Below are 24201 nucleotides of genomic sequence, written 5' to 3' on the forward strand. Positions count from 1 at the left end.
ACCATTGCAATAATTTATTTTATGCGTTCTCACATTATAAATTAAGCACAAAAAGGAAGTGCATGAAATCAAGCCATTCAGTACAACAATATTATACGATACTGTCAACCTTCTATTTAATAGTTAAGTAGCTACAAACTCAAGTACTTTATCTTGTCTCCTTTATAATAAAAGTTAGTTCTTTTCTTCATTGCGTGGGGAACACTGCTTGCTTGGTAATGTGTTCATGCTCGATAACTCCACTCCGACAGTGCTAGAATTATCTCGTGGATTAGTGCTTCCTTTCTCAGAAGACACAAAGTTATCAGTGTTTGATCTACAGCCACTAAAAAGTTTTATCCATGTCTGGCGGAAGTCAGCGCTTCGAAGACCATAAAGAATAAAAACCAGCACACCTTGAGAGCCAACAAAGATCGAGAATATCACTTGGAATGTGAATGACAGCTCCACAAGACCAGAGCTTGTTGATACTAGTCCAAGGCCCCAACCCAGACCAAGTACAACCGATAGGCACATTGCAATGACCAAGTTCTTCTTAACATTCCTCAACTGTTGACGTACAGAGCTCTCGTTTAGTGACTGCAGGTTTCTAAAATGCTTGCAAATGGACACCATGATGGCAACAAAAACAATCCAGTTGAATACGTAGATAATGACAAAAGGAAGAATGAATCCAAAATAGAAAGGCCATTCAGTAGGACGACAGCTGAATGAATATGATGTGTGATCGATGGGCCGGGGTAATAAATACCGTACATATATATGTATGCCACATGTTATATGAGTTAAGGTGCATGAGTTGAACTACGTACACAAGCATCATTTCGAGGGTATAAACTTTCACTCTTTTTCTTCGCTGATTAAATAATTATAATACTGCAACATTTATAAAAATAACGCATGATTGCGCCGAAAGCACGAAATTCTTTGTAACGGTGTTTCTGCAAACGTTTATACCCTCGAAATAAATATACCCATGAACTATAATTAGGTATATAATTATACATTGTAAAAAATCAACTCATAAGATTTCCAAGCACTTACTAGTATGGGTTGGTGTAGTACTGATGTCCCGCCCCCGCACTGATGACAACAATCATAAAGGGCAGTACTGCATGTGGAGTATAATAAAGCATCCTCATTTATACAGACACATAACTATGGCAACAAAAGTGAATGCACTATCAACTCAGGAGTGCGCAAGCAATTCCTCATGACAAATGCTTACACCAAGCGGGGAGTCCAGCCTTCAGCATGAACTTGGAGGTGAGAGACTGAGATCCCATTACCACTACCAGTTTGAGGTAGAGCCAGACAGCTTCTACAGCCGTCCAGGAGAAGAACACTAGGAAGAAGTACTGCAGGAGGGCAGACATGACCCCACAGAGAGGTGGGACACCAACAGTGAACCCTCCAATGAGGAAGGTGAAGTACAGACATATCAGTGAAATACTCATGTTGATGAGGATTTGATTCTGTTTATCAGCGAGTAGCTTCCTATGAAAATGAAATGTTAAATTAACGACGAACAAGTGTAAAATTAGGCTTCTATATGCTTACTTGCTGACAAAAATGGTGAATATGAACACCAGGAGACACACTACAGACAAGCCCAGGCCAATGTATGTGATGGTGCTCAAAGCAATTGAAAGATTTTCAGGCAATGCAGTTGGATTCAAATCCTGTAACCATGAGGAGATCAAGTGTAGTGTATAATACAAAAGCTCTTTGTAATAGTATTGAAGAGCTGTGTGTAGTGCACAGTCCATATAGCTCTACTGGTTTCCTAGACGGATTTTATTTTAGCTAGATGATGAAAACAACTGTAAAATTTGTTCTCATTTTCTGGACAATTAACTTACAAAGAGTATTCCAAAGTGGCCCAATTGTCTGCACTCGCAATCTTTTCTCCCATTGGAACTGGTTATCTCTCTACATCCAGCAGTGTCCCAAGCTCCAAACTGATCTGAAATAGCCGGCATTAAAGGATAGAAAATGAAAGTACTTTTCTTAGTGAGCTTCTTATAAAAGTGTGTCACTTACCTTGAGTCTTATACACAGCACAGCTGCTGTTTTCGATATTATCCTGCGGACAAATTAAAGTAACTTAATACTTACATACTTTTAATTTTCTCATACCGTCATCCTGATCAGAAAGCTAGTCCGTACTGGCACTGTGAGCACTGTCTTGTTGGTCTGCAGACAAGCTAGTCTTGCAGCCACTACAATAGATCCCACCTGACTAGTACTTCTGTTCTCAGGAAGGAAAAGTACATCAGACAAAAAAACAGAGTAACTTAATCTCTGCCGAAGTGAACGATTTGTTGTAGGGCATTCTTCAAGAATTAAAGGGCTTAATCGTAGAGAGGCAGTTGAGTTTTCAGTGTCTTCACTAAGAGAATCAATATCAGATCTGTTATCAGTCATGTAATCATTAGCTGTCATCAAAGCATCTTGATCAATGATGCCAGTATTGTTCACTGCCGCTTCGACAGGGCCTAAACCAACAACGAATGTCTGGCCTTGGAAACTGTTAGGGTCTAAATCTTGTACTGTGATAGCAAATGTTTCGAAACTGAGAACAGTCTGATTGCTTGTGGAGTTTCTGGAAACAGTTGAAATATTGAGATTGTCCAGAAATGTTTCGAGGCTTGCAAGAATCCTGTGCATGCCGAGTGAGTAAAACAAACAAAGATCAGCATATTTAAACGTATTGCCATGCAGTGTTGACCTAGTCTATTAGGAAATGTGTTTTCAACTAAACACGTGCAAGGAAGAGAAATAGCTATAAATAAAGGGAGCCCCACAACATTGATTACCTTGGCAACATTGTAGTTTTATTTGCAACATACCTTGTTGATGAATTCATTGCCAGCTGGCTCTCATAGATGACGTCAGCATTGGCTTGCTGTATATTATTGATTGTTTGAAGATAGTTGTCCCTCACCTTGACATGTAAAAAATCATAACTTTGATTTCATTGGCAAGTATAACAATGTTCACCTCTTGGTTGAAAGCGGCTTCTTCTGCTACTTGCTCTACTATTGTAGTAACCAAGGAGATTTGACTTGCAGCCAGATTTTGTGGATTGGATGTGATGTTGGCAATCTGATTGGATGCTTGAGTTGTCTTATTTGATGAGAGTCCCTAATTAAGTTAGAATTCAGTTAGCTCTATAAAAGAAATAGTTTGCTATAGATAGAATTAAACATGACGTTGTATAGTCAAACGTCCAACAGCTTCTTCAAACTACTCACTAGTGCAATCTCACACAATTCCCGGGATATGTCTGAAAGTGTAGTCTCACAGCTGCTGAGGTCAAGCTCATCCTTCCACATCCCTCCCTCACTGATTGACCCAGAGCACTGTCTGATGACATTCCCTGCCAAAACACCCAATACTTCAACACATGGACAAGGGGACAGCGCAGTAGACCCTAGTGCCGTGTTGGGCCAAGAATGACTCTGGTATATCTCCGCTTCACAACCAGCTGTAAACATGTGTGCATTGTACAATACGTATTGTAATAAGACAAATATCTTCACACAATCATTGGAACACCAACATGTATGAGATTGTGTATAATTATGGACGCTTGTACACCAATGCACCAAACAACCACAACTTAGCACTTATAATTATGTCTGTATACAATTGCTAGTTTTGAGACAGATATTTTCATTGCAAGATACTTACGGACACAGGTTGGTTGTGAGCCAGTGAACTCTCCTAGACCGTCCAATCCATTATCATCTTCGCAAGTTCTGACCTCATTTCCGACAGATAGGTCCAAGAGAAACCTGTCATTGCAAATGTAAGTGGCAGTTGTCCCAAGCATGTAGTTAGGAGTCGTGTCTGGACCATATTCAATCCTGCCATTCGGTATGCCAGGTAGAGGAGTGCACTGAATGCCTGCAACCATTATTGAAAGGAATTGCAATCTTAATACCAAAATAACATCATGGTAATTTTCAGGGGGCAAAACATTTGTGGTTGAGTAATATTTAGTGACTTCCTAGAAATATTTTTGTGGTTGTTGCTTGCACTGTAAGCAAGGTCGCTTCATTCATGGGTAATTCGATGGCGGCGCAAAGCTTTACGACATGAAGCTATACTTACGGATACAGGTTGGTTGTGAGCCAGTGAACTCTCCTAGATTGTCCAACCCATCATCATCCTCACAAGTTCTGACCTCATTTCCGACAGATAGGTCCAAGAAAAATCCGTTGTTGCAAATGTAAGTGGCAGTTGTTCCGAGCATGTAGTTAGCAGTCGTGTCTGGACCATATTCAATCCTGCCATTTGGTATGTCAGGTAGAGGAGTGCACTGAATGACTGTAAGCAAAATCATTGCAAATAATAGACACATGTGATCTTGTATTACAATAGTCTTTTTTTTTTTTAGTTATTCTGGGTGCTCATAATGGACCCAATTTCAGGTATTTGGTAGCTCGAATAATCATAATTATTATAGTATGTTCTGATGACTATAAGCTGCAGTACTTACGAACACAAGCAGGCTCCTGGTCACTAAACATTCCCACAGCATCATTGTCTCCATCGTCAATACACGTCCTCACTTCAACACCAATAGAGAGATCTAAAGTGTAGCCTTCATTGCAGTTATAAGTTGCTGTAGTACCGAGAACAAAGTTAGGGGTAACGTCTGTGGCATAGACGATCATTCCATTGGTGAAAACGGGCAGAACAGGACACTCGATAGCTGTATTAAGAATATACAAATGAAATCACAAAACACAATTAATACATCAAAGTGTGATCAATCTCAATCTTAGAAAATTATACTTACGGATACATCTTGGTTTCTGTCCGTTAAACATTCCCTCTGCATCATTATCCAAATCATCAAAACAAGTTCTTGTCACAGATCTCCCTAGAGAGAGGTCCAGAACAAACCCAGCATCACAGTCATACGCAGCCACAGTGCCCAGATCATACTTAGGTGTGGTGTCGATAGCATACGTGATAACTCCATTGGTAATAGGGTCGAGGGGAGGACACTCAATAGCTGTAAGTGGTAAAATGTACAATGCAATGGCAAGGTTACATTAACAAGTACAGCTTCAGAAATTAAGAACACAATAACTACGCGCAAATTAATGAACCCTGACCTACGGATAGCCATACTGGCCACCATCTCATAATTACCAGAACTCCACGTTCCAAAATCCTGACAAAAATTGACAGCTAGTTTGAGACAGATGTTTTCATTAATACGACGGAGTATACTTACGGACACAGGTTGGTTGTGAGCCAGTGAACTCTCCTAGATCGTCCAATCCATCATCATCCTCACAAGTTCTGACCTCATTTCCGGCAGATAAGTCCAAGAAAAACCCGTTGTTGCAAATGTAAGTGGCAGTTGTCCCGAGCATGTAGTTAGGAGTCATGTCTGGATCATATTCAATCCTGCCATTTGATATGCCAGATAAAGGGGTGCACTGAATGCCTGTAACCATTATTGGAGGGAATTGTTTGAAACTACCAATAGCATCATACAGTCGTTTTTGTTGCTATTCTGGGCTCTCGTATAATTATAATTATCGATCCCAATTTCAAAAACGAATTCGGTGTCTCATATATAATTATAGGTATGTTTGATGAAAGAGATCTATACTGCAGTACTTACGAACACAAGCAGGCTCCAGGTCACTAAACACTCCCACAGTATCATTGTCTCCATCGTCAATACACGTCCTCACTTCAACACCAATAGAGAGATATAAAGTGTAGCCCTCATTGCAGCTATAAGTTGCTGTGGTACCGAGGTCAAAGTCAGATGTCACGTCTGTGGCATAGACGATCATTCCATTGGTGAAAACAGGCAGAACACGACACTCGATAGCTGTATAGAGAATATAGAACACGTTAAATGAAATCACACAACACAATTATGCTACGCACATCTAAAGGGTATCTGCAATTACTTACCGATACATCTTGGAGCCTGCCTATCGAAGACTCCAATAGCATCCAGTCCATCATCATCCACACAAGTTCTAGTCATAGATCCCCCTAGGGAGAGGTCTAGAACAAACTCAGGGTTACAGGCATAAGTAGCCACAGTGCCCAGATCATAGTTAGGTGTGGTGTCGGTAGCGTATGTGATGACTCCATTGGTAATAGAGTCGAGGGGAAGACACTCAATGGCTGTAAATGGTAAAATACACTAACAAGTACTGTTAAGAACACAATAACTACGCACAAATGAACCTTGACCTACGGATAGCCATACTGGTCACCATCCCATAATTACAGTGTTAACAATATATTTATTGGGCAGTCTAATAATTTATTGAAAGCTGGCAATGAATTTTTCAGTAATGTATATAATTATGACTTACCGATACATCTTGGAGCTTGGTTATTGAACTCTCCAATAGCATCCAGTCCATCATCATCCACACAAGTTCTAGTCATAGATCCCCCTAGGGAGAGGTCCAGAACAAACCCAGCATCACAGGCATAAGTAGCCACAGTGCCCAGATCATAGTTAGGTGTGGTGTCGGTAGCGTATGTGATGACTCCATTGGTAATAGAATCGAGGGGAAGACACGCAATGGCTGTAAGAACAATCGAATTTTGTAACACAAAATACTATATAACAGCATCATAATTATATAGAACACTCCCATGCATGCATGTATATAAAGTAGGTGTAAAAGTCGGTGGTACATGAGGCTATAATTATATATTATATATACCAATGCACCAAATTACCAACATTTAAATCAGAAAATTGGATCACAGCTATGGCTGTTCAACCCCCCACCCCCTACACATAGTTTAAGAAATGGTTCGGTTACTCTTTCAGCTGCCATAACTGGATCCAATCTACGACTTTCTGGAAGCTTAGAAAGAGACATTTTAAGATAAAAGTATTACTTTGGCCAATTTGGCCATACGTACGTGGAGTTCCAAAATTCTGACAAAAATTGACAGCCAGATGTTTTCCTTAATAAAGTTCAATATGTTCACACACCTAGGGGTAGGTAAGTCAGTTTAGCTTCAGTAAATACTCTGATTTAGAGAGATAGAAAACTTCATTGATTAACAGTAAATCTCACAAAACGTGTCTGATCACATGACCCAAAAAACTCAAGTAATACAAGTATATAGTTCAAAGTTCAAAGTTGCAGACACTCCCCCAGTTGACTGCTGACGTAAGGAAGTGCAGTTAACTACAGTTATTATCTGTTTGCTCTGAGATCCAAGCTCTCACACGGTTCTGTCCTCTTGCAACGGCACGTCGTTGCGGACGCTCGGGGGATTCGCTTCTTTCTTCCTCTGGTTCGATTTTATCATCAGTCTCTTCTTGCGTTACGGATTGGGATACGCCTAGTGGGTAGAGTAGTTGCATAGGTCTTCGAAGGGTGGTTAGTTTTTCAGCCTTGTTAGCCAATTAAAGGATGGCTCCACGGGTTTGACCGTCTGCACCAGTTATCAGCTTGAATCTTAGCCATTTTCCAGAATCCTCGAGAATGGTCTTGATCATACACTATTACAACATCTCCAACTGTTGCATCTACAGTAGCGTTGGTCGATCCTCTCTGCCTGTGTGCATCTCTAAGCTTGAGTAAGTACTCCTTTCTCCATCGTCTCCAAAAGTGGTTCAGGACACCACTTAGGACTTCCTTAACGCCCTAGTGTTCTGGGATGAGGTTACACCTTCAACTTGAAGCAAAGCATCCATGTGTTTATTGAAAATCAACTGTTTACATCCAAATCGCTTCTTGAGGGTTTCAATGGCTTGATTGTAGTTTCCAGCCGTCAGTGCAAGCCCAGATACAGATTCTCGTGCTGAATGTTCGAGCAGAGAGTTGAGATAGTTAAACTTCTTCACATCCGATAGTCCTGCACAGCGGATTCAAATGACTCCCAGAATGCAGTCCATTTGGTCAAATCACCCATTAAATGAGCGAAGCTGAAATTTGGGCAACTTAACTCGATTCCGATGAGCCTCCGTGGGTGCAGCTCTGTCTATCTGGAATCCTCGTTGGAGGTGAGTTGAGTTGTTGAGGAGTCGGTCGACCTTCAAAATAGATTCATACATAGTCTCTTTGCAGGCATCAGCTTGTTCAATTTTTTCCGCAACACCACCTTCATCTTCTATGAGCTCGACTATATAGGCATCCAAAGTCTTGACTGTATCGAGCTTCTCCTAGAGAGTCACACGTAGTAATGACAAACGATCTCGATCGGGGGTATCACCCTCCAAAGTTTCGGTTATCAGTCGAATCGTCCGGGTTGCAGAGCCTCTATGGCCCGCTCGTATTCTCTTCTTTTTCCCCAAATCTTCCGCCATCTTTGGATAGGGATCACTTCACGGCTACTTGTTCACTCTTATACCTACGACAAAACTCAGCTGTCTTATCCGGTTCGAAGGACCATGTAATAAAGTTCAATATGTTCACACACCTTAGCTGTCTAGGGGTAGGTAAGTCAGTTTAGTTTCAGTAAATACTCTGATTTAAAGAGATAGAAAACTTCATTGATTAACAGTAAATCTCACAAAACGTGTCTGATCACATGACCCAAAAAACTAATGTAATACAAAGTATATAGTTCAAGGTTCAAAGTTCCAGACAAATACGAGAGAGTATACTTACGAAAATGCTGCAAAAAATAATACTGATTATTTTTTTGCAAAATGTTTTTCATTTGATCTGCGGCTAACGCTGCTTTGACTGCAAGTATAGTGCTCACTAGTGCCAAAAAGTAGCACATATTTGCTTGGCACAGCAAATGATTTGTACACCATTCCAGGCAGCTGCGAGAGATCAGTCAACTAGTTAATGGTTGTGCCCATTAGTACAAAGTGTACTGTACTAGCTGACTCAGCTAGTAGCCAACCTCACCCTTTTATTATGCAGAGAGAAATTGTACTGTGTTGTCATAGCTAGCTAGCTATGAGCATCAGCGTCAGCATCAGCATAATTGTTGAGACCCTAAAAGAAGCGTCTACCGTTGCTGTAATAATTTTTTTCTGGCGGTTAATGAAGTTTGAGACCTGCATCATCTGACCCATAGACACAGTCACATATCCGTGGTCCAGTGTTCAACCCACAAAAACCACGAATATTTTTCATCCCGGAAATTATATACCAGCTATTCAGAACTGAATTAATTTTTCTGCTGTAATTGCTGTATAGATCTAGTTGTTATGAAGTAACTAACTGGAAGGGTTCATATGAACCCAACGAACTGATCTTGGACCCACCCCTGCTAATGGGCCCCAGAGTCTTTCCAGAGTATATGATTTTGCCGATCCACATGTTTAACTATACAGCCAAACTTACGATCACCATCTGCGATGACAATGAACGTAGAGGGGAACAGGACATTAGCACTGGGAGCAGTAAACGATGGATGCAGTGGATTTTCAGAAGGCTGGGAACTCGCTTGGAAAGCTTCCATACCCTCGGCAATTTCATCGGGGAAGAGTACAAAACGGAAATCCAATACTTGTTCATTTGGTCCAAATTCTAATACAATTGTATTTTCTCCAGGTTGGCTTACAACATAGTCATTATTTGCGTCTGCAGTGGATAGGGTGGCTGCTCGTATATTTCCATTGGGCGTGGCTTCATTGATTCCGACAATAACCACATAACTTTGTTCAGAGATTCGATCATTTTGTTTTTCCAGAAACACCACCCCGGAAATCTCTTCCTCAAATTGAGGCTCATTGAAGTCATAACTTGCAAACTGGAAACCAATTTGAAGGTCTGCAGGAGAAAGTAAATAATTATGTAAATAATAAAAAAAGCCGCGAACAAACATTGAACAGTGCATTGTAATATCGAAAACAGCTGAGTGCACGTAGTTATACTGTAGATATGCACAGTATAGCAGGGATATGCCCACAATGGTTAGTGGTGGTGATGGTGGTTGGTACAAACCACCTCTTAGGCCTAGCTTACTAAAAAGAGGCAAATTTACATGGGATACCACATCGAAAGAAAAATTCTGGACACATAGCTAAAATACTCACCGTCATCATCGTTGATTCTAGCCAGTGAACTTCGACAATCAATCGAAATCTGAGAATTTATAGACGACTGAAGAGTGAGGTCAATCACAAACATTTCATCTTGAGCCTCATCAATATCATCATCAGTTATTGGCACTGGAACCAGAACATCGTTCACTTGGTTACCAAATTCGTCAGCTTCAAAAATGACAGTAATCACACTGTTATTGAAATCTTGACGTTCAGGTGCTGTAAAAAAAAAGCGTAACAGATAAGTTACACTAACAACATGAGTATAATGATATTCCACACATAATTATGTGACAGGCTCTGGGAAAACAGACCAATTGGTGCAAGCTATAATTTTTGCGATCTATATACCAGATGATAGAGCAAAGAATTGCCTACGCATTGATGTGCTTAGTTTGCACATACCTTGTTCCATACCTGAGTTATGCGCGTTGGAAACTCGAAGTTGTAAAACAGCAGTATTGAGAAACGCCCACTCAAAGATTGCTAAGTTGGGAAAAGTAAGGTAATGGTGGCTGCTTAGACAAAGCGCTTTGGTGGAAAGAGTTGGATTCAGAGCATCAGATTTTGCAGAGAGGTAGTAGAAAGACTGTAAATAACTATAATCCAAGAAAAAAAGTTATGAGATTATACACTGTAGTCTATAAATCTGGCTATTGCTCAATACCAATTATATCTGCTCCAATTGGTCTGTTTTTCCAGAGCCTGTCACATATACCGTATAGCGTGTAATTTTCGTGGGGCAAAATATTCGTGGTTTTTGTGGTTGGAGGTCTGACCACAAATATATTACCCACGAATAAAGCGACCTTACCTACCTTTACCTGCAGTGCAAGCTCCAACTACGAAAATATTACCCACGAAAATTAATGTCTCAATAATTATTGCTGAACCACGAATATTTTGTCCCCCGAAAATTACCCGCTATACGGTAGTGCATGCATAGTGGTGGTCGGTACTAACCACCTCTTAGGCTATTATTTTTACTATACAATCCATCCGTGTTTCGCTTAGTGAAAACTCGGGAGAAACTATTGTTGTTCAATGCAGCTTCTCTTGCTAAATTGAAATTGAGAGGATTGAAAAGCTACCACTTGAGGAAAATTCAAGCTGTAATTATTATGGGCAGAATTTTTATATCGTGTAGCTTACTGATTAGAGCACGATTGGGGGAGCGAATGTTGTTATCAGCTAGTACGTTGGGTAGTGCAGGTATACCAGCTATCAAGGCGTCTATTACAGTGTACGGAGTAACCTCCAACACGACTCGACTGGCAATACGGAGATTCTTGTTCACTTGAGCGTTGATTTGAAGCTCACTTTCACTGGATCGATAATCGTTCTCAGTCAGCTGGAATATCACCACTGCAGGGGAGAATGTTTACATCATTCACTGCTGTAATTCCATTTTCACCTCACTTGAACAAAAAGCAGAATTAATTGATACACACAGTATTAGTACAACCATAGGATTGACAGTGCAGTTGTGAGTGTTTTCAATTATTGCATGAATTTTAACTCGTGTTTAGACTGCTCTATTTCTGCAAAGAAAGGCTAAACCAAGAAACTGACTGGACAGATAGCTTAGTTAGCCTTTTGCCTGTCTAAATGTGTGATATTATAGTCTATGAATATTTACATGCATTAATATTGATATTTGAAAAATTGCACTATATTTTCATATTTCACCGCGTTTTGTCTGACTGACTAAGTAACTTTCTTGAAAAGCATTTTTCCTCCTTGTACAAACAATAAGATTCTGGATACAGCCTCTAGTCGACTACAACCCGGACCATGGGCTTTTTCTCAGAATTGCGTTTGCTTTCAAGAGGCAGATGACCTCTCAGGCTCCACTTTTCTTACCTACGCAATTCCGTCATCTTTAAATGACTGCCACAGCAATGCACATGGCAACTATGAGATGGGCGTGGCTGTGACATCGATACACACAAAACCTCCTTCTTCAGCTCAACTCTCCATTCTCTCACCTCAGGTATGCTATTTATGCTAGATGTATGCACTGGCTAGATACCATAGGCCTCTATGCTTTTGCACTTGGAAGTACATCTACAGTATAAATATGGGTGCCATTTTATCACATAGATATATTAATGATAATGTTCATTCCAGTCCTGTCTTCTCTTCTTGAACTTCTTTCTCTTGCTTCTTGATGTTCCTCTTAGGAATTTCACTTTCTTTATTGAAGAGTATAATATACTGAAAAAAGAAAGGGCTATGCAATGTGTAACGTTGCTAGGATTGCCAGGAAAAGCGCGAAAAAGCGAATAAACAAGAAATTTGGCGAGTGCATAACTCCAATCCGTTACAATGCCATGAACATGTACAGTCAGTGTGTTGATATTACATTAGTGTACAATTTAACTTATTAGGAATTGAGACAGTGTCAGTTCCAAGCTTCCATCCACAACACTTCAATGTCACCACACATGGATGGACAAAACTAAACTGTTTATACACTGTATTAGAACATTATCAACATGGTCTATGTCTGAATGACTTTGTAAAAAGCTAAACTTAACATTTGTACATGTGAATGACGTTGTAACATATTGGAGTTATGCACTCGCCGAATTTCTTGTTTCTTCGCTTTTCCTGGCAATCCTAGCAACGTTACACTTTGCAAATGTTTTTTTAGTTCGTGTAGAAGAGCCTCTACAATCACATAGTGTGGTCCCACTGTGTACTCAGTATAAAATTATTATAGCTATAATTATTATAGTACGTTTTCTCTTGCAATTCTACATGTATACATTCTACACTACTCTCTGGTATTATTAAGTTATGGGCACAAACATCCAAAGTATCAACATAGTTACATAATCCTTACTGTCACTGTCGATGATAGCCAGCTCAAATGTGTCACGTGTCAGTAATCCCCTAGGTGGTGTTGTACGGATACTCAGTTGCAGTTGGGCAGACTCCATGGGCTCTTGAGCAACACTGTCCACTAGATACGTAACAATGATATCTTGATTCACACCAGGACGAACTGTGTATCTCTCGGTACTGATCAGAAAATCTGTGACCGGGTCTGCAAAAAATAAGAATTTGACGCAAGTCCAGCAATGATTATAGATTTGCAGCTAAAACAGAATTTTAACAATTTTGGGATATTTCAAGAATTAATAATATTAGACAATTAGCCTCACCTGCAGTCCCATTATCAGCTACAGCGATGTTTCCTCTGATAAGGTTGGTAACCGAGGCAGGTCGTTTGATGTAGCCAATACTAACCGTATAGCCTTGTCCCCTCTCCTCTTCTTCTAGCCTCTCATCAAGAAATCCAAACACTGTGGAGATTGTAAAATGATACATTACACTTACGGTATATATAGTGTCTATTGTGGTCACCCTATGATAGGCCACCCTCTATAGTGTCTATTGTGGTCACCCTATGCTAGGCCACCATCTATTAATACAGCCAGGTTAATATATAGGCCCCAAAGTTTCCATTAGCATGTGTGTCACATCTAAGGGTGCGTGACAGCTAGTTTCACTGCATGGACATTAACTCGATAATAATTATAATTTTACATGTACACAATAACTGCAATGCCTATTGAGAGATGACATACCGACACAGATGATGCATTGTCCCAGTAGGTTGTAGGAGAGTCCGGCTGTGCTGACACAGCACTCTCTGACTTGAGCAGCAGCTGACTCAGTCGAGGTGAGAGAGATGTTATCTCCACCACACTGGTTCCCAGTGAAGCAACCGGTGATGGAAGTGGGACCTTAAAAAGGAGCATTATATAATTATATGCAACACAATTACATAATTATAACAAGTAGTTTTCCACTATATGCCACAATAGTAGATAGACTCACATGGTACACATAATCCTGCACTGTATGTGTAAGCCACTCCTCCACCAGTAGCACAACACTCGCCACGACCCTGAGCTTGACTGGGCTCAAAGGCAGCAGTGCAGCCAAGGTTAGCCGAGCAAAGCACATTGCCTGGGAATGGAGGAGAAAAAATTATAAACCTATAATTACATGAGCTCTATACAAAGATATGCAATCACATAATTCTTAAAGCAGGGATGTGGTCATGTAGTGGTTGGTACTAACCACCTCCCTAGACAAAAATACCCACAACCATCTAAACACAAAATAATGGAGCTCTTAGGTCTATTGTTTACCATAGTTAATTGGGCAAAATTTGAGTGTTGAATTAATATTGAAGAATGGCCATGTATGAATCTTATAAATCCTACCTGAGCACAATTCACAGACATCGCCTCCTGCATTGAAAGCCAAGAATCCATCATCACAGCAGTCCTGACCTGAGGCTCTGAATCCTGCACTGGTACCACTGCAACCAAATATCTCAGTACTGAAACATTGGGCTTGAGCCATACCTGCATGTTCAAGGATCAGGAGAAAACAATGAGATGATTTGCACAAAGTTGCATAGTCTGCAAAACTGCATGAAGGCCAATCACGATATAGATACATGAAGAATGCAGATGCCTGTAGTTTGTGGCACAAAATGGCCCCTCTTCAAAAGCCACCTCTCTGTATATAATGTTTGTTCCCAGGGTGAAAGACGTTCGGATGCAAGCTTACAACATGCAGTATATAAATATCGCAAGTGCAAGTGCAGACAAGTTAGAAGAAAGGTAAAGAAATTTACTGTAGAGAAATGAAGAGCTATTCTACTTGAAGAAAGTAAAGAAGTTGAATTAGTGAATGTAATCTTTATTTTCATGTAGAGTACGGTAGATAGAGGTCACTGATACCGTATAATCTGGTTAGTAAGCAATGGAAAATAGCAGGCCTCTATGCGCCTATTATCCGGATGCGCTTATATATATTAACCATGCCCATAACGTTTCAATGAAGCAAATCTCCCTTATAGCTAGCTCAATCGTTTGTCTGCAAGAGGTCTATACAATAATAATATATAGACACTGTTTAGGAAGTTTCTACATGATTTAGAAGCCCAAAGGGCTGGTTGTAGTATTCCGAACGCAGTGAGGGTTTTATTAGCCCTGGGGGTTTCTAAATCATGTGGAAACTTCCTAACAGTGTCTAGATCATAGCAACCATGAATATTTACTTAGCCAATCACATTTGAATGTTCTTATCTAATCTTTGCTACATGATTTTCTAAGTGAAGTACATGCTTTTCTAAGTTGGATAGAACACTGCCTTTAGCCAATCAGATTACAGTATTTATAGCAAACATGATCTAAAGTTATATCTGACAGCAGTAACACAACTATACCGGTAGTAAAAGAGACTTAACATCTATAAACGAAGTGTGGAGACCAGTTGTTGGGCAGAGAATTGTGCAGAGAACTGTGCAGAAAACATGCGCCTTCTATCAAGGCTCTTGGTCTGCTAACCAGTATGCGCCTATTAGTTGAAGTGCGCTTATTAACCAAGTGCGCTTATTACCAGATTATACGGTATGTGAGATATCGGAGTCAAGTTCGTTAAACAAATCGCATGCCACATCTAAAAAAACAACGACAGAACGGGAATGCTTTAAAAACAAGAAAAGCAATGTGGTCAATCCAGTGGTATATAGTCATATTTGAGTGTATTTAGCAGGGAACTATGAGCTATAGTACCGGTACTATAGATTGCTCTGGGCTACAAACTACAACATTAAAATATTTTTTTTACAAGAAGATACTAAATTATTGTAGCTAGAATCTAGCTGATGCTTTGTCTAGTAACATAATAACAGAACTAGAGAATGGAAGAGAAAAGCTCTAGAGTATTTTTTGGCTATGTTCGAGAGTAGTAGGAGCCGCTCGTTTCTTGGGCATTGTGCTGTACTTTTTTGCTGCAAGGCTGGATGGGGGAGGAGCTGGATGTATGGAAGTGCTGGGATTCTAGCTTTGGCTTCTTTCTTTGGCTTTGTTCAAGAGTAGTATATATAGGAGCCGCTCGTTTGATGGGCTTGTTTGCTGCAAATTCTAGCTTTAAGTGTCTTCCTTTCGCTGAGAGTAGTACGAGCCGCTCGTTTCTTGGGAAATCTGTTTACTGCAAAACTGGGGGAGGAGCTGGATGTTTCCGTTTTGTGGGTGGAGCTAGATCCAGGACTATAATGTTGCCCATTTGAGGTGGAGGAACAGGGTTGACTTGAATAGAGACCACAGATTTAGTAGAGACCCAGAGATGCCAACTTCAGAATGATGTTCAAACGAAATGATGCAGTAATTGCTAGGTTGGCTGTTTATATAGGTTGACTGTTGCTAAGGTAGTGCATTTCTAGTAGCCAATAGGTTTTGGGATCTAAATCAGTTAGAAAATGTGCATTCGGTATCTATGTATTAGTTATTGCCCAGCACGAGTGCAACATATATTGCCATATATATATATATATTGCACTGGAGCTTACGTAATGCCCTCGAGGCCTGCGGCCCTCGGGCATTACGTAGCTTCAGTGCAATATATGGCATGTTGCACGAGGGTGCCGGCAATAACTAACTTGTTGCCCAAATGCTATGACGTCAACTCTTCTGATTGGTGCTTCCATAACAACGGATGACGTCAAACTATGCTTCCATAACAACAGTCAATAAAGATTTACAGCAGCTACGGAGGAGCTAGAGATCGACTGGTGGACCATTCCTGATGACCAGCGAATTATAAGTGACGATATTTTGGACTGGATAACCCCTGAAGCTGAACAAATCTTCCAAGACGATTACTTACAAGAAATGGCAAAAGAGAACATGCCCCCTGCAAGTAAGCGCCATAAGAAGACAGAGCAGTATTCAAAAGTTGCTGTTACTTCCTCCATATCTCTCCAGCAATCTTCCAAGGGATTCGTTCCCTCTAACACTAGGTCAAATACTGACTGGGCAGTGAAATCATTTCTATACTGGGCAAAGTGGCGAAAAGATGATAATGATCCAGTGCCTAAGGACTTCTTTACATTGTCTGATTCTGTTGCTATCAACAAGTGGTTGTCTCTTTTTATCATTGAAGTGCGCAAAAAAGATGGTTCTTGATTTCCTAATTCATCTCTCACTCTTCTCTTGTGTGGTATTAAAAGATATATGAAAGACCTTAACCCAGATGTCCCCAATTTCCTAGATGAAGAGGACAGTCGGTTTATTGGCCTCAGAGGAACTAGAGACACAGTTGCACGTGGTCTCAGAACAGAAGGTGTAGGTGCTTCCGTTAAGCACACTGCCGTCATCACTCAAGACGAACAAGAGAGTTTGTGGACAGAAGGTGTTCTAGGAGTTGACAACCCAACTGCCTTGTTGAATACTGTTTTTTACATGAATGGAAAGGTTCTTTGTTTGCGTAGTGGGACAGAACACAAGCTCCTTATAAGATCAATCAATTTTCCTTTGGCTTTGATGATGGTGTCGAACACGTCACGTATACGGAGAATGGGTCAAAGAATAGATCTGGAAGTTACAAGGATTCTGCTGACGACAATAAAATTATCAAGCAATATGCCGATCAATCGCTAAACGATAGGTGCTATGTCTCAATTCTAAAGCTGTACATACAAAAGCTTCCATAAAATTCAAGCAGACAGTGACTCAGTGGAAGGCCAAAGACACGCTTTTTCAAGACAAGCTTTTTCAAGATCATGTTGATGCCCCATGGTTTACTTTAGCTCCAATTGGACGAAATCAACTAAGCGGAATGGTAAAGAAGACGTTTGATCAAGTTGGTATACTTGGTAAGACTAACCACAGTCTCAGAGCTACTGGTGCTACACGACTTTTTGAGGCAAATGTTCCTGAGAAATTGATTCAAGAAAGAACCGGTCATCGTACTACAACTGCGCTTCGAAAGTATGAGAGAACGTCAATGGCTTAAGAAAAGGCCGTATCCAAGATATTGTGTACCCAGACCGTCCAAAAGTATGCGGAAGTTGTCGATTCATCCTTGAAGACTGAGCCTGTTACAAGCACCTCAACACACAGCCCTCAAATGTTAAAAAATTGCACAAACTGTACCATCAATGTTAACTTCACTAAGTAGCTATAGCTAGCTTAGATTTAATTTACCTATGCATTCATACTTCATTAAATGATGAAATTATTGTTGGCTAAAACTCCCTATAGATAAGTATTCTTTGCTGAATTCCATAGTCCCCACAGATATTTGGAACCGTAGTAGCCTATAAAAGGTACCAAATGAAGTATAATATATGATGGGAGGGTGGGCATAAGTCCCAAATGGATATTATCTGTTAAAGAAATCTACTGCATATAATCCAGTGCATTATGCCATATAATGCAGTGCAATATATGGTAGCCATGGCAGTGATGCAACATGCCATATACTGAGCACCAGATTGCTTTGATCTGCCCACTCACTGGGCAACAAGATAGATACCTCATGCCCATGTTAGCTATAACAAAGATGATGACAAAAGCGAAGACATGCAACTCTGAGTCAAGGCCCTCTTTGGTGTCCATCACTGAAGCTATTTAAGGTCGACAAAGACATCTTAGAACATCCATGGCACATTGATGACTCACTGATGATTTGATTGATGCCGGGTAAAATCTACTGCATTCTCAGTTTGGTCATCTGGTCTCAGGCTAGCCTTGATTCAAGGCCGATTAAAATACGGCCTATTGCAGGGGTGATAGTGCGCATGCGCTTCAAATTACCCAGAATATGAGTAATCGTACTACAAACGTAAAACCTTAGTAAATTATACCGGAAATTAGTCCGTTACTAAGAATATGTTCCGTAATATACTTTATCTCTATGACTGAGTTTCGTGAAGCTGTGGCTTATGCCTCTATTGCGTTGGTCTAGAAGGCTTGAACACTAGTTTTAAGACAGAAGAGGCTCTCATCTATGTCTAGGATAGTCCTACAGCCGGATTATCTTCGCGAGTAGCAGTTTGAGGCACCATATATTTCCAGGGCCGTAGATAGCTTAGGTTTGCAGGGGTGGCAAAATAACAACTGAAAATGTTTACAAAAAAAAAAGATCAACTGTTATTTCATATCCTCTGCATGGCAACTTCCAACTTGCTGTGGTACCAACTTAGAGCAACTAAAATAAGGTAGCTTAAACTAGGAAGGTACTCCTCTTCCCAGAGGCGCAGTGGAGATCAGAATTTTACCTAAAAAAAGGTCGTAACTTATTCTCAGCACTCAGTATGCGCATCAGATAGCCCTGCCCACATTTCATTGGGCATGTCCAGATCAATAATTTAGCAGATCTGAGAATGCCAGGGGGGCAGTTACCCCCCCTGCCCCCCGCTGTCTACGGCCCTGACTTCCCACAGTGTACAGATCCAAGGTAAGACATCCTGACCATACAACCGTCATAGAGGTAGATGAGAGCCTCTTCTGGCTTCAGACTAGTGTGAAAGCCTTCTGGAACAACGCAATAGAGAGCTAAGCTGATGTACAAAGATAGAAAATAGATGAGAGAAAGAAAAAAAGGGATTCCCCGGTGAATAAACTAACGCACGCGCACTATCACCATGCAATAGGTACCAGGCTGTATTTTAACCGGCCTGGAATCGAGGCTAGTCTCAGGCTAGGCTTACAAGATATTGTAAAACTCGTATACCCTCTCTATTGATATAGAAACTGCAGAGTTTGTGGAGGTTATTATTTGCTGATAGCCACTGCGTGAATTCTGATTTCTACCATTGTCTTCCTGGGTTCGTGAAAGTGTATGACAGTGGTGGCAGATACACAACAAGTCGAAACAAAGAAGAAATTGCTGCTATTTCACACAAGCAAAGATACCGTATGCCATTCAAATATTCGTACAGCTCAGGATAGCTACTGCGGTCGAATAAATTCGTAGCTTTAATTCTAATTATAGAGTATAACGGAAATTTTTTGACGACGGGACAAATCTATTTTCTTTTAGAACTTTCCCATATATACTATTCATTGCAGCCATTAATGAAAGCACCGCAGGTGCTGATGCCTCGGAGGAGATGCCAAAGCTACATAACATAAAGCTACTACAGCTTAATTTTATACACATGATGAACATTTTTTCATTAAGAGTGGCCGGGTAATGATAGAAAGTTTGTGCGAAGATTAAATATGCTATGAAAGATTCTGAAGAGACTGCAACAGCCTTCACTGCTGCATGTATAAGTATACTAGCCATTACTCGAGAAAAAAGTTTTAGTTAGCAAATCCACGAATCAAAATCCAAGAGAACGTGGCTAGAAGCCTATAGCTATATATAGAAGCTGTTAGCATTGCAACCGTTGAGCAGTTACAGCTGGAACAGACACACACAGTCAGACATGTACACATGCAGTCAGCTTTACTGTATCCCTCGTGCAGCTATACGTCGAGGCATACCTACCAAGTAGAGTTAGCAACCATCCGTGGACAAATTTTGCTATGCACTCTTTGCATTCCTAGTAAGCAAAACTATATACCTCGCTTGTGCGCATGTGTGTGTGTGTGTGTAGACTGCTCTACAGCTGCTCAAGGATGAATGAAGTGCAAGTAAGAGTTTCTATAGGCTTCTAGTCACGTTTTCTTGGATTTTAATTCGTAGATTATAACATTGACATATCCCACACCCGTCAATAGTCTTTCCACACAACGGTAGAAGGAGCTTTCTCCAGCAGTCTGGGGGACGAAAGTGCTGCTACCAGCATGCACGCCCATTTTTACAATCAACACTGCATGTGCAAGAGTGATTGCAAGCGATTGAGTGCTTAATTGCTAAAGGATAAATTCAGCTCTCACTATAGACTGTATGTGGCCTGGTGCAGCAGATACATGTAGGGGAAACCATTATTTATCTATATAGACATCTACACTATAAATTTATCTTTCATGCAAGGCGACTTGTCCTTTGTCCGGAGTTTAGAGGTGCACGTCCGCTATTTAGGGCACTAGTTAGACAGTAGTTGGTACAAGTCATGCTGTCCTCTATTACAGAGAGGTCCGCTATTTAGAGAGTTCGCTATAAGAGGTTCCACTGTATAATTATATTCGGAGTAACGAGATGGTAAATGACCAATCCAAGCGCATGGAGCCGTCACTTGCCTTCGAGGCAGCAATCTTTATTACCTCATTGATCACGCATTTTAAACAGGAAGTCACGTTACTGTCCGAATACTTTGCTCTCTTTTATTGGACTATTGATTAGTAGCTCATTGTTTTATAATAATTATGGCTTCTGCTACTTCTGGTCATTTTCCACAATTTCCAGGTCAAGCAAAAGCTTTGGAAGCAAGCCAATGGCTAAGTTCAAAGGTCAAATAGTGCTTAAAGCATAAAATTTCCCCTCCGGCGAACACCCTCCCGGGCAGTCTGTTTTTTGGCCTGATCCAATGTCAATTACTTCCTCCGGTCCTAAATATGATTTCCAGAATAATAGACTGGCAAGCTGTCACTGTTGCACGGCGAACAGTATACTGCTTGTCAAACTCTATGTAGAGACTCATGTTGCACAGTCAGCATAGTGGCTGTGATTTATGGCATTCCAAGTAGGCATAACTCAAGAACGAAGCATTATTTTGCAAATCTACGAATTAAAATCCAAGAAAACATGACTAGAAAGAAGCCTATAGAAACTCTTACTTGCACTTCGTTGATCCTTGAGCAGCTGTAGCAGTCTATACACACAAACACACACACACACACACACACACACACAAACACACTACCGTATACCTCGCTTGCGCATGCGCACTGAGGTATAACAATGGCTACAGTTGCTGAGTATGCTGGTGAACACTGTAGGAGCTAGTATTGGCTTAACTATTGATCAATTTTATGAAGCACGTACTAATCTACCAACTGTGAAGATTACTAATATTAGGAAGGGACCAGTGTGTGAATTAAGTCAAAGATGAAAATTAATGCGCTGGTACTACTTGGATTAACTTTTATGAAGCTATTAGGGCAACTTGTGACTAATCATTCACGGCTCCTTTTGATAGTTTTAAAGTAACGGTAGCAGATTGGAGAAGAAAAGGTCTGAGCTAGTACGAAAAAAAAAAGACGATGTCGAGGCTTTGTTTAAGGAACCGTTTTGTGGTGCGCACACCGTTACCCCTACAACAGACACTGCTCTTTCCAAGGACAAGGCTACGATAGAAGAATTATCTACTAAAGTAAGGACACTTGATGTGCGAAATGTTAACAAACGAAATAAAAACGCGGGATATTAAGCTGGTAGAATCTCAGACTCAAGCCAAGAAAATGGAAAGAGAAAGAACTGCCCAAGATAAGACTATAATTATATACACAACCTCGATACTCAATTACAAATTGCCCACACTTCGGTTCACTGTCTTCGCCAGAGACTGTCTCAATCCAATCGTAACGATAATTCAACTGCCCAGGATAATAGTACACTTCGTACCGAGCTATAAGAAATTGATGAACATTTTCATGTAAGGTTACTGAGCTGGAGGAAAAAATCAAATCATTCATTACAGAGTTAGAACTTGCAAGACATGAGCGTGACATTCTTTCTGAACATCTTGATCTTCAGTCTAATACTATTCACACAAAAAATGGGCAAATGTTCATTGATGGTGTTCGTCAGTGCTGCATTAAGCTGTTAGCGTTAAATGTTGCAATAATGTCTTTTCCACTGGAATGTTATCATGTGTATCATGTGTGTTTTGATAAGACTAGTGATCACTATTTATGTGCCAGTGTAAACAATTCTAGTGAGTCCTTTTAGTAAAACTTGCAATATTCTGTGTAACTTGGCTGTGACTACATTTAATTGTAACCACAGTAAGGATATGATTATTAAAACATGTTTTATGCAGTATATAAAGCAACAACTAAGTCAAAGTCAAACATTAATTTTAACTATACAGTCAACGTAACAGCAAGCATGCATTGAATTAATGACCTTTCAACACAGCCTCAGAAAACAGCTCCATAATTATTATGCCAATGAAGAGAATGGTGTATTATTGACCTTGTTTGACCCAATATAATTATTTTGCAAGTTTCCCCTATAATTATATCAAACAAGTGTCATCACAGGGGGTGGCGGTGTCAGTGTGGTAGGCCAGTAGGGAAGAAAAGCAATATGCATTACTGCATGTAACATTAGTTGCTAGCCTTATTCACAAGGCCTTCAGTGCGGCCTGGGATCGAGGCTAATAAGTTGCGTATGTTATCTTGAAATGAGAACCCTGGACACTTTGATACACCATTCTCCATTGAGTTTCATTGGCATATGGAGTTGCTCTGAGGCTGTGCAAAGTCATTATGGTGTACACTGTACAGTGCGCCATTGCTTAATGGTATTCATAATCATTAGCTACATGTATGCGGTTACAACTGTGGTTACAGCAAAGTTACCCATGCAGGTTTTACATTTTTACATAACATAATTTACATTTTTACAAAATGACTGTACTCATATCTCAGGATTGGAATGCGATAATTGCTTACTTCTAGTATAGGGTAAGAGTTTATGAAATCTGTAGATTAATGATATCGCTACTGTATACGCAGGAGCGTAGCCAGGAATTTTTGGAGAAAGGGGTGCTATCATAGATGAAAGAGGGCGCGAAGCGCAGAAAATTGGTTGACCGGAAGCCACACCTCTTATTAATGACATCATAATGAACTTATCTGCCAAGTTGGGCATGGCTGAACGTTTATTTGCATAGAGAAGCTGGCCACGATCAGAAAAGAGAACTAGTTTATAGATTTAAGCCAGAATAGCTCACAGTTTAGAGACTGAATCCTTTTCCTTGCTATACTAGCTAGCTAACAGCCTAACTGCAGCAAGATCTGGAAGAGAAGGGGTGCTCAGCTGGATAATCAGATACATTTCTCTGTGATTTGTATACTTGACTCAGGCTGGTTGGGGGTGCTCGAGCACCCCTAGCACCCCCCCTGGCTACGCCCCTGATAAGCATGGCATCATTGAAAATACATTCCTACATTTATATTATTGACACAACAGTCATCAACATAAAAAGGGAAAGCAGTGTCTTACCAGCAGTGGAATTGAGTAAGACAATCAATGTCAGTAGAAGTAGACTTGAAACTCCCATCCTGTGTTCTTTTCACTTTTGTTTACTGTTCTGGTTGTAAAGCAGGATCCCGTAGATCTATAAGGATGCGGTGGCCCTGAAGGTGGTGCCACGTGCTCCTATGCAACAATTTTAGCTAGTCTAGTTAGGTCAAGTGGTTCCAGCCTCCTCTGGTGCTATGTGGAGCTTTGCCACTCTGTTTACA

General features: G+C 40.5%; 2 protein-coding genes across 2 annotated transcripts in view; one reads left to right on the forward strand and one right to left on the reverse strand.

Annotated features, from left to right (window-relative positions):
• The window catches only part of LOC135335843 (uncharacterized), a gene marked incomplete in the record, with an annotated part of 743773 nt that overhangs the window by 428727 nt on the left and 290845 nt on the right, over window positions 1-24201 (forward strand).
• Window positions 3-24149, reverse strand: LOC135335862 (uncharacterized). The gene is made up of 27 exons (XM_064531487.1): window positions 23960-24149; window positions 14266-14409; window positions 13874-14005; window positions 13621-13779; window positions 13195-13335; window positions 12873-13076; window positions 11177-11389; window positions 10016-10243; window positions 9321-9749; window positions 6366-6584; window positions 5953-6171; window positions 5651-5866; window positions 5255-5470; window positions 4811-5029; window positions 4508-4723; window positions 4120-4335; window positions 3697-3912; window positions 3258-3490; window positions 3004-3147; window positions 2853-2947; window positions 2140-2662; window positions 2044-2086; window positions 1863-1966; window positions 1561-1682; window positions 1229-1497; window positions 1045-1111; window positions 3-706 (listed from the first exon to the last, which is right to left on the reverse strand). The coding sequence occupies exons 1-27, from the start codon at window positions 24015-24017 to the stop codon at window positions 175-177; spliced, it is 5577 nt and encodes a 1858-aa protein (XP_064387557.1). The 5' UTR covers window positions 24018-24149; the 3' UTR covers window positions 3-174.

This window comes from Halichondria panicea, chromosome 5, assembly GCF_963675165.1.
Source record: "Halichondria panicea chromosome 5, odHalPani1.1, whole genome shotgun sequence".
NCBI classification, from domain to species: domain Eukaryota; kingdom Metazoa; phylum Porifera; class Demospongiae; order Suberitida; family Halichondriidae; genus Halichondria; species Halichondria panicea.

What these genes read in the sequence shown, in the direction of transcription:
- LOC135335862 (XM_064531487.1), bottom strand. Translation starts at nt 24,017, where the DNA reads ATGGGAGTTTCAAGTCTACTTCTACTGACATTGATTGTCTTACTCAAT. An exon ending in TGCAGGATTATGTGTACCAT is followed by an intron (nt 13,780 to 13,873) that starts GTGAGTCTATCT and finishes CTCCTTTTTAAG; the next exon opens with GTCCCACTTCCATCACCGGT. An exon ending in CCAGGAGCCTGCTTGTGTTC is followed by an intron (nt 4,336 to 4,507) that starts GTAAGTACTGCA and finishes TTTTGCTTACAG; the next exon opens with TCATTCAGTGCACTCCTCTA.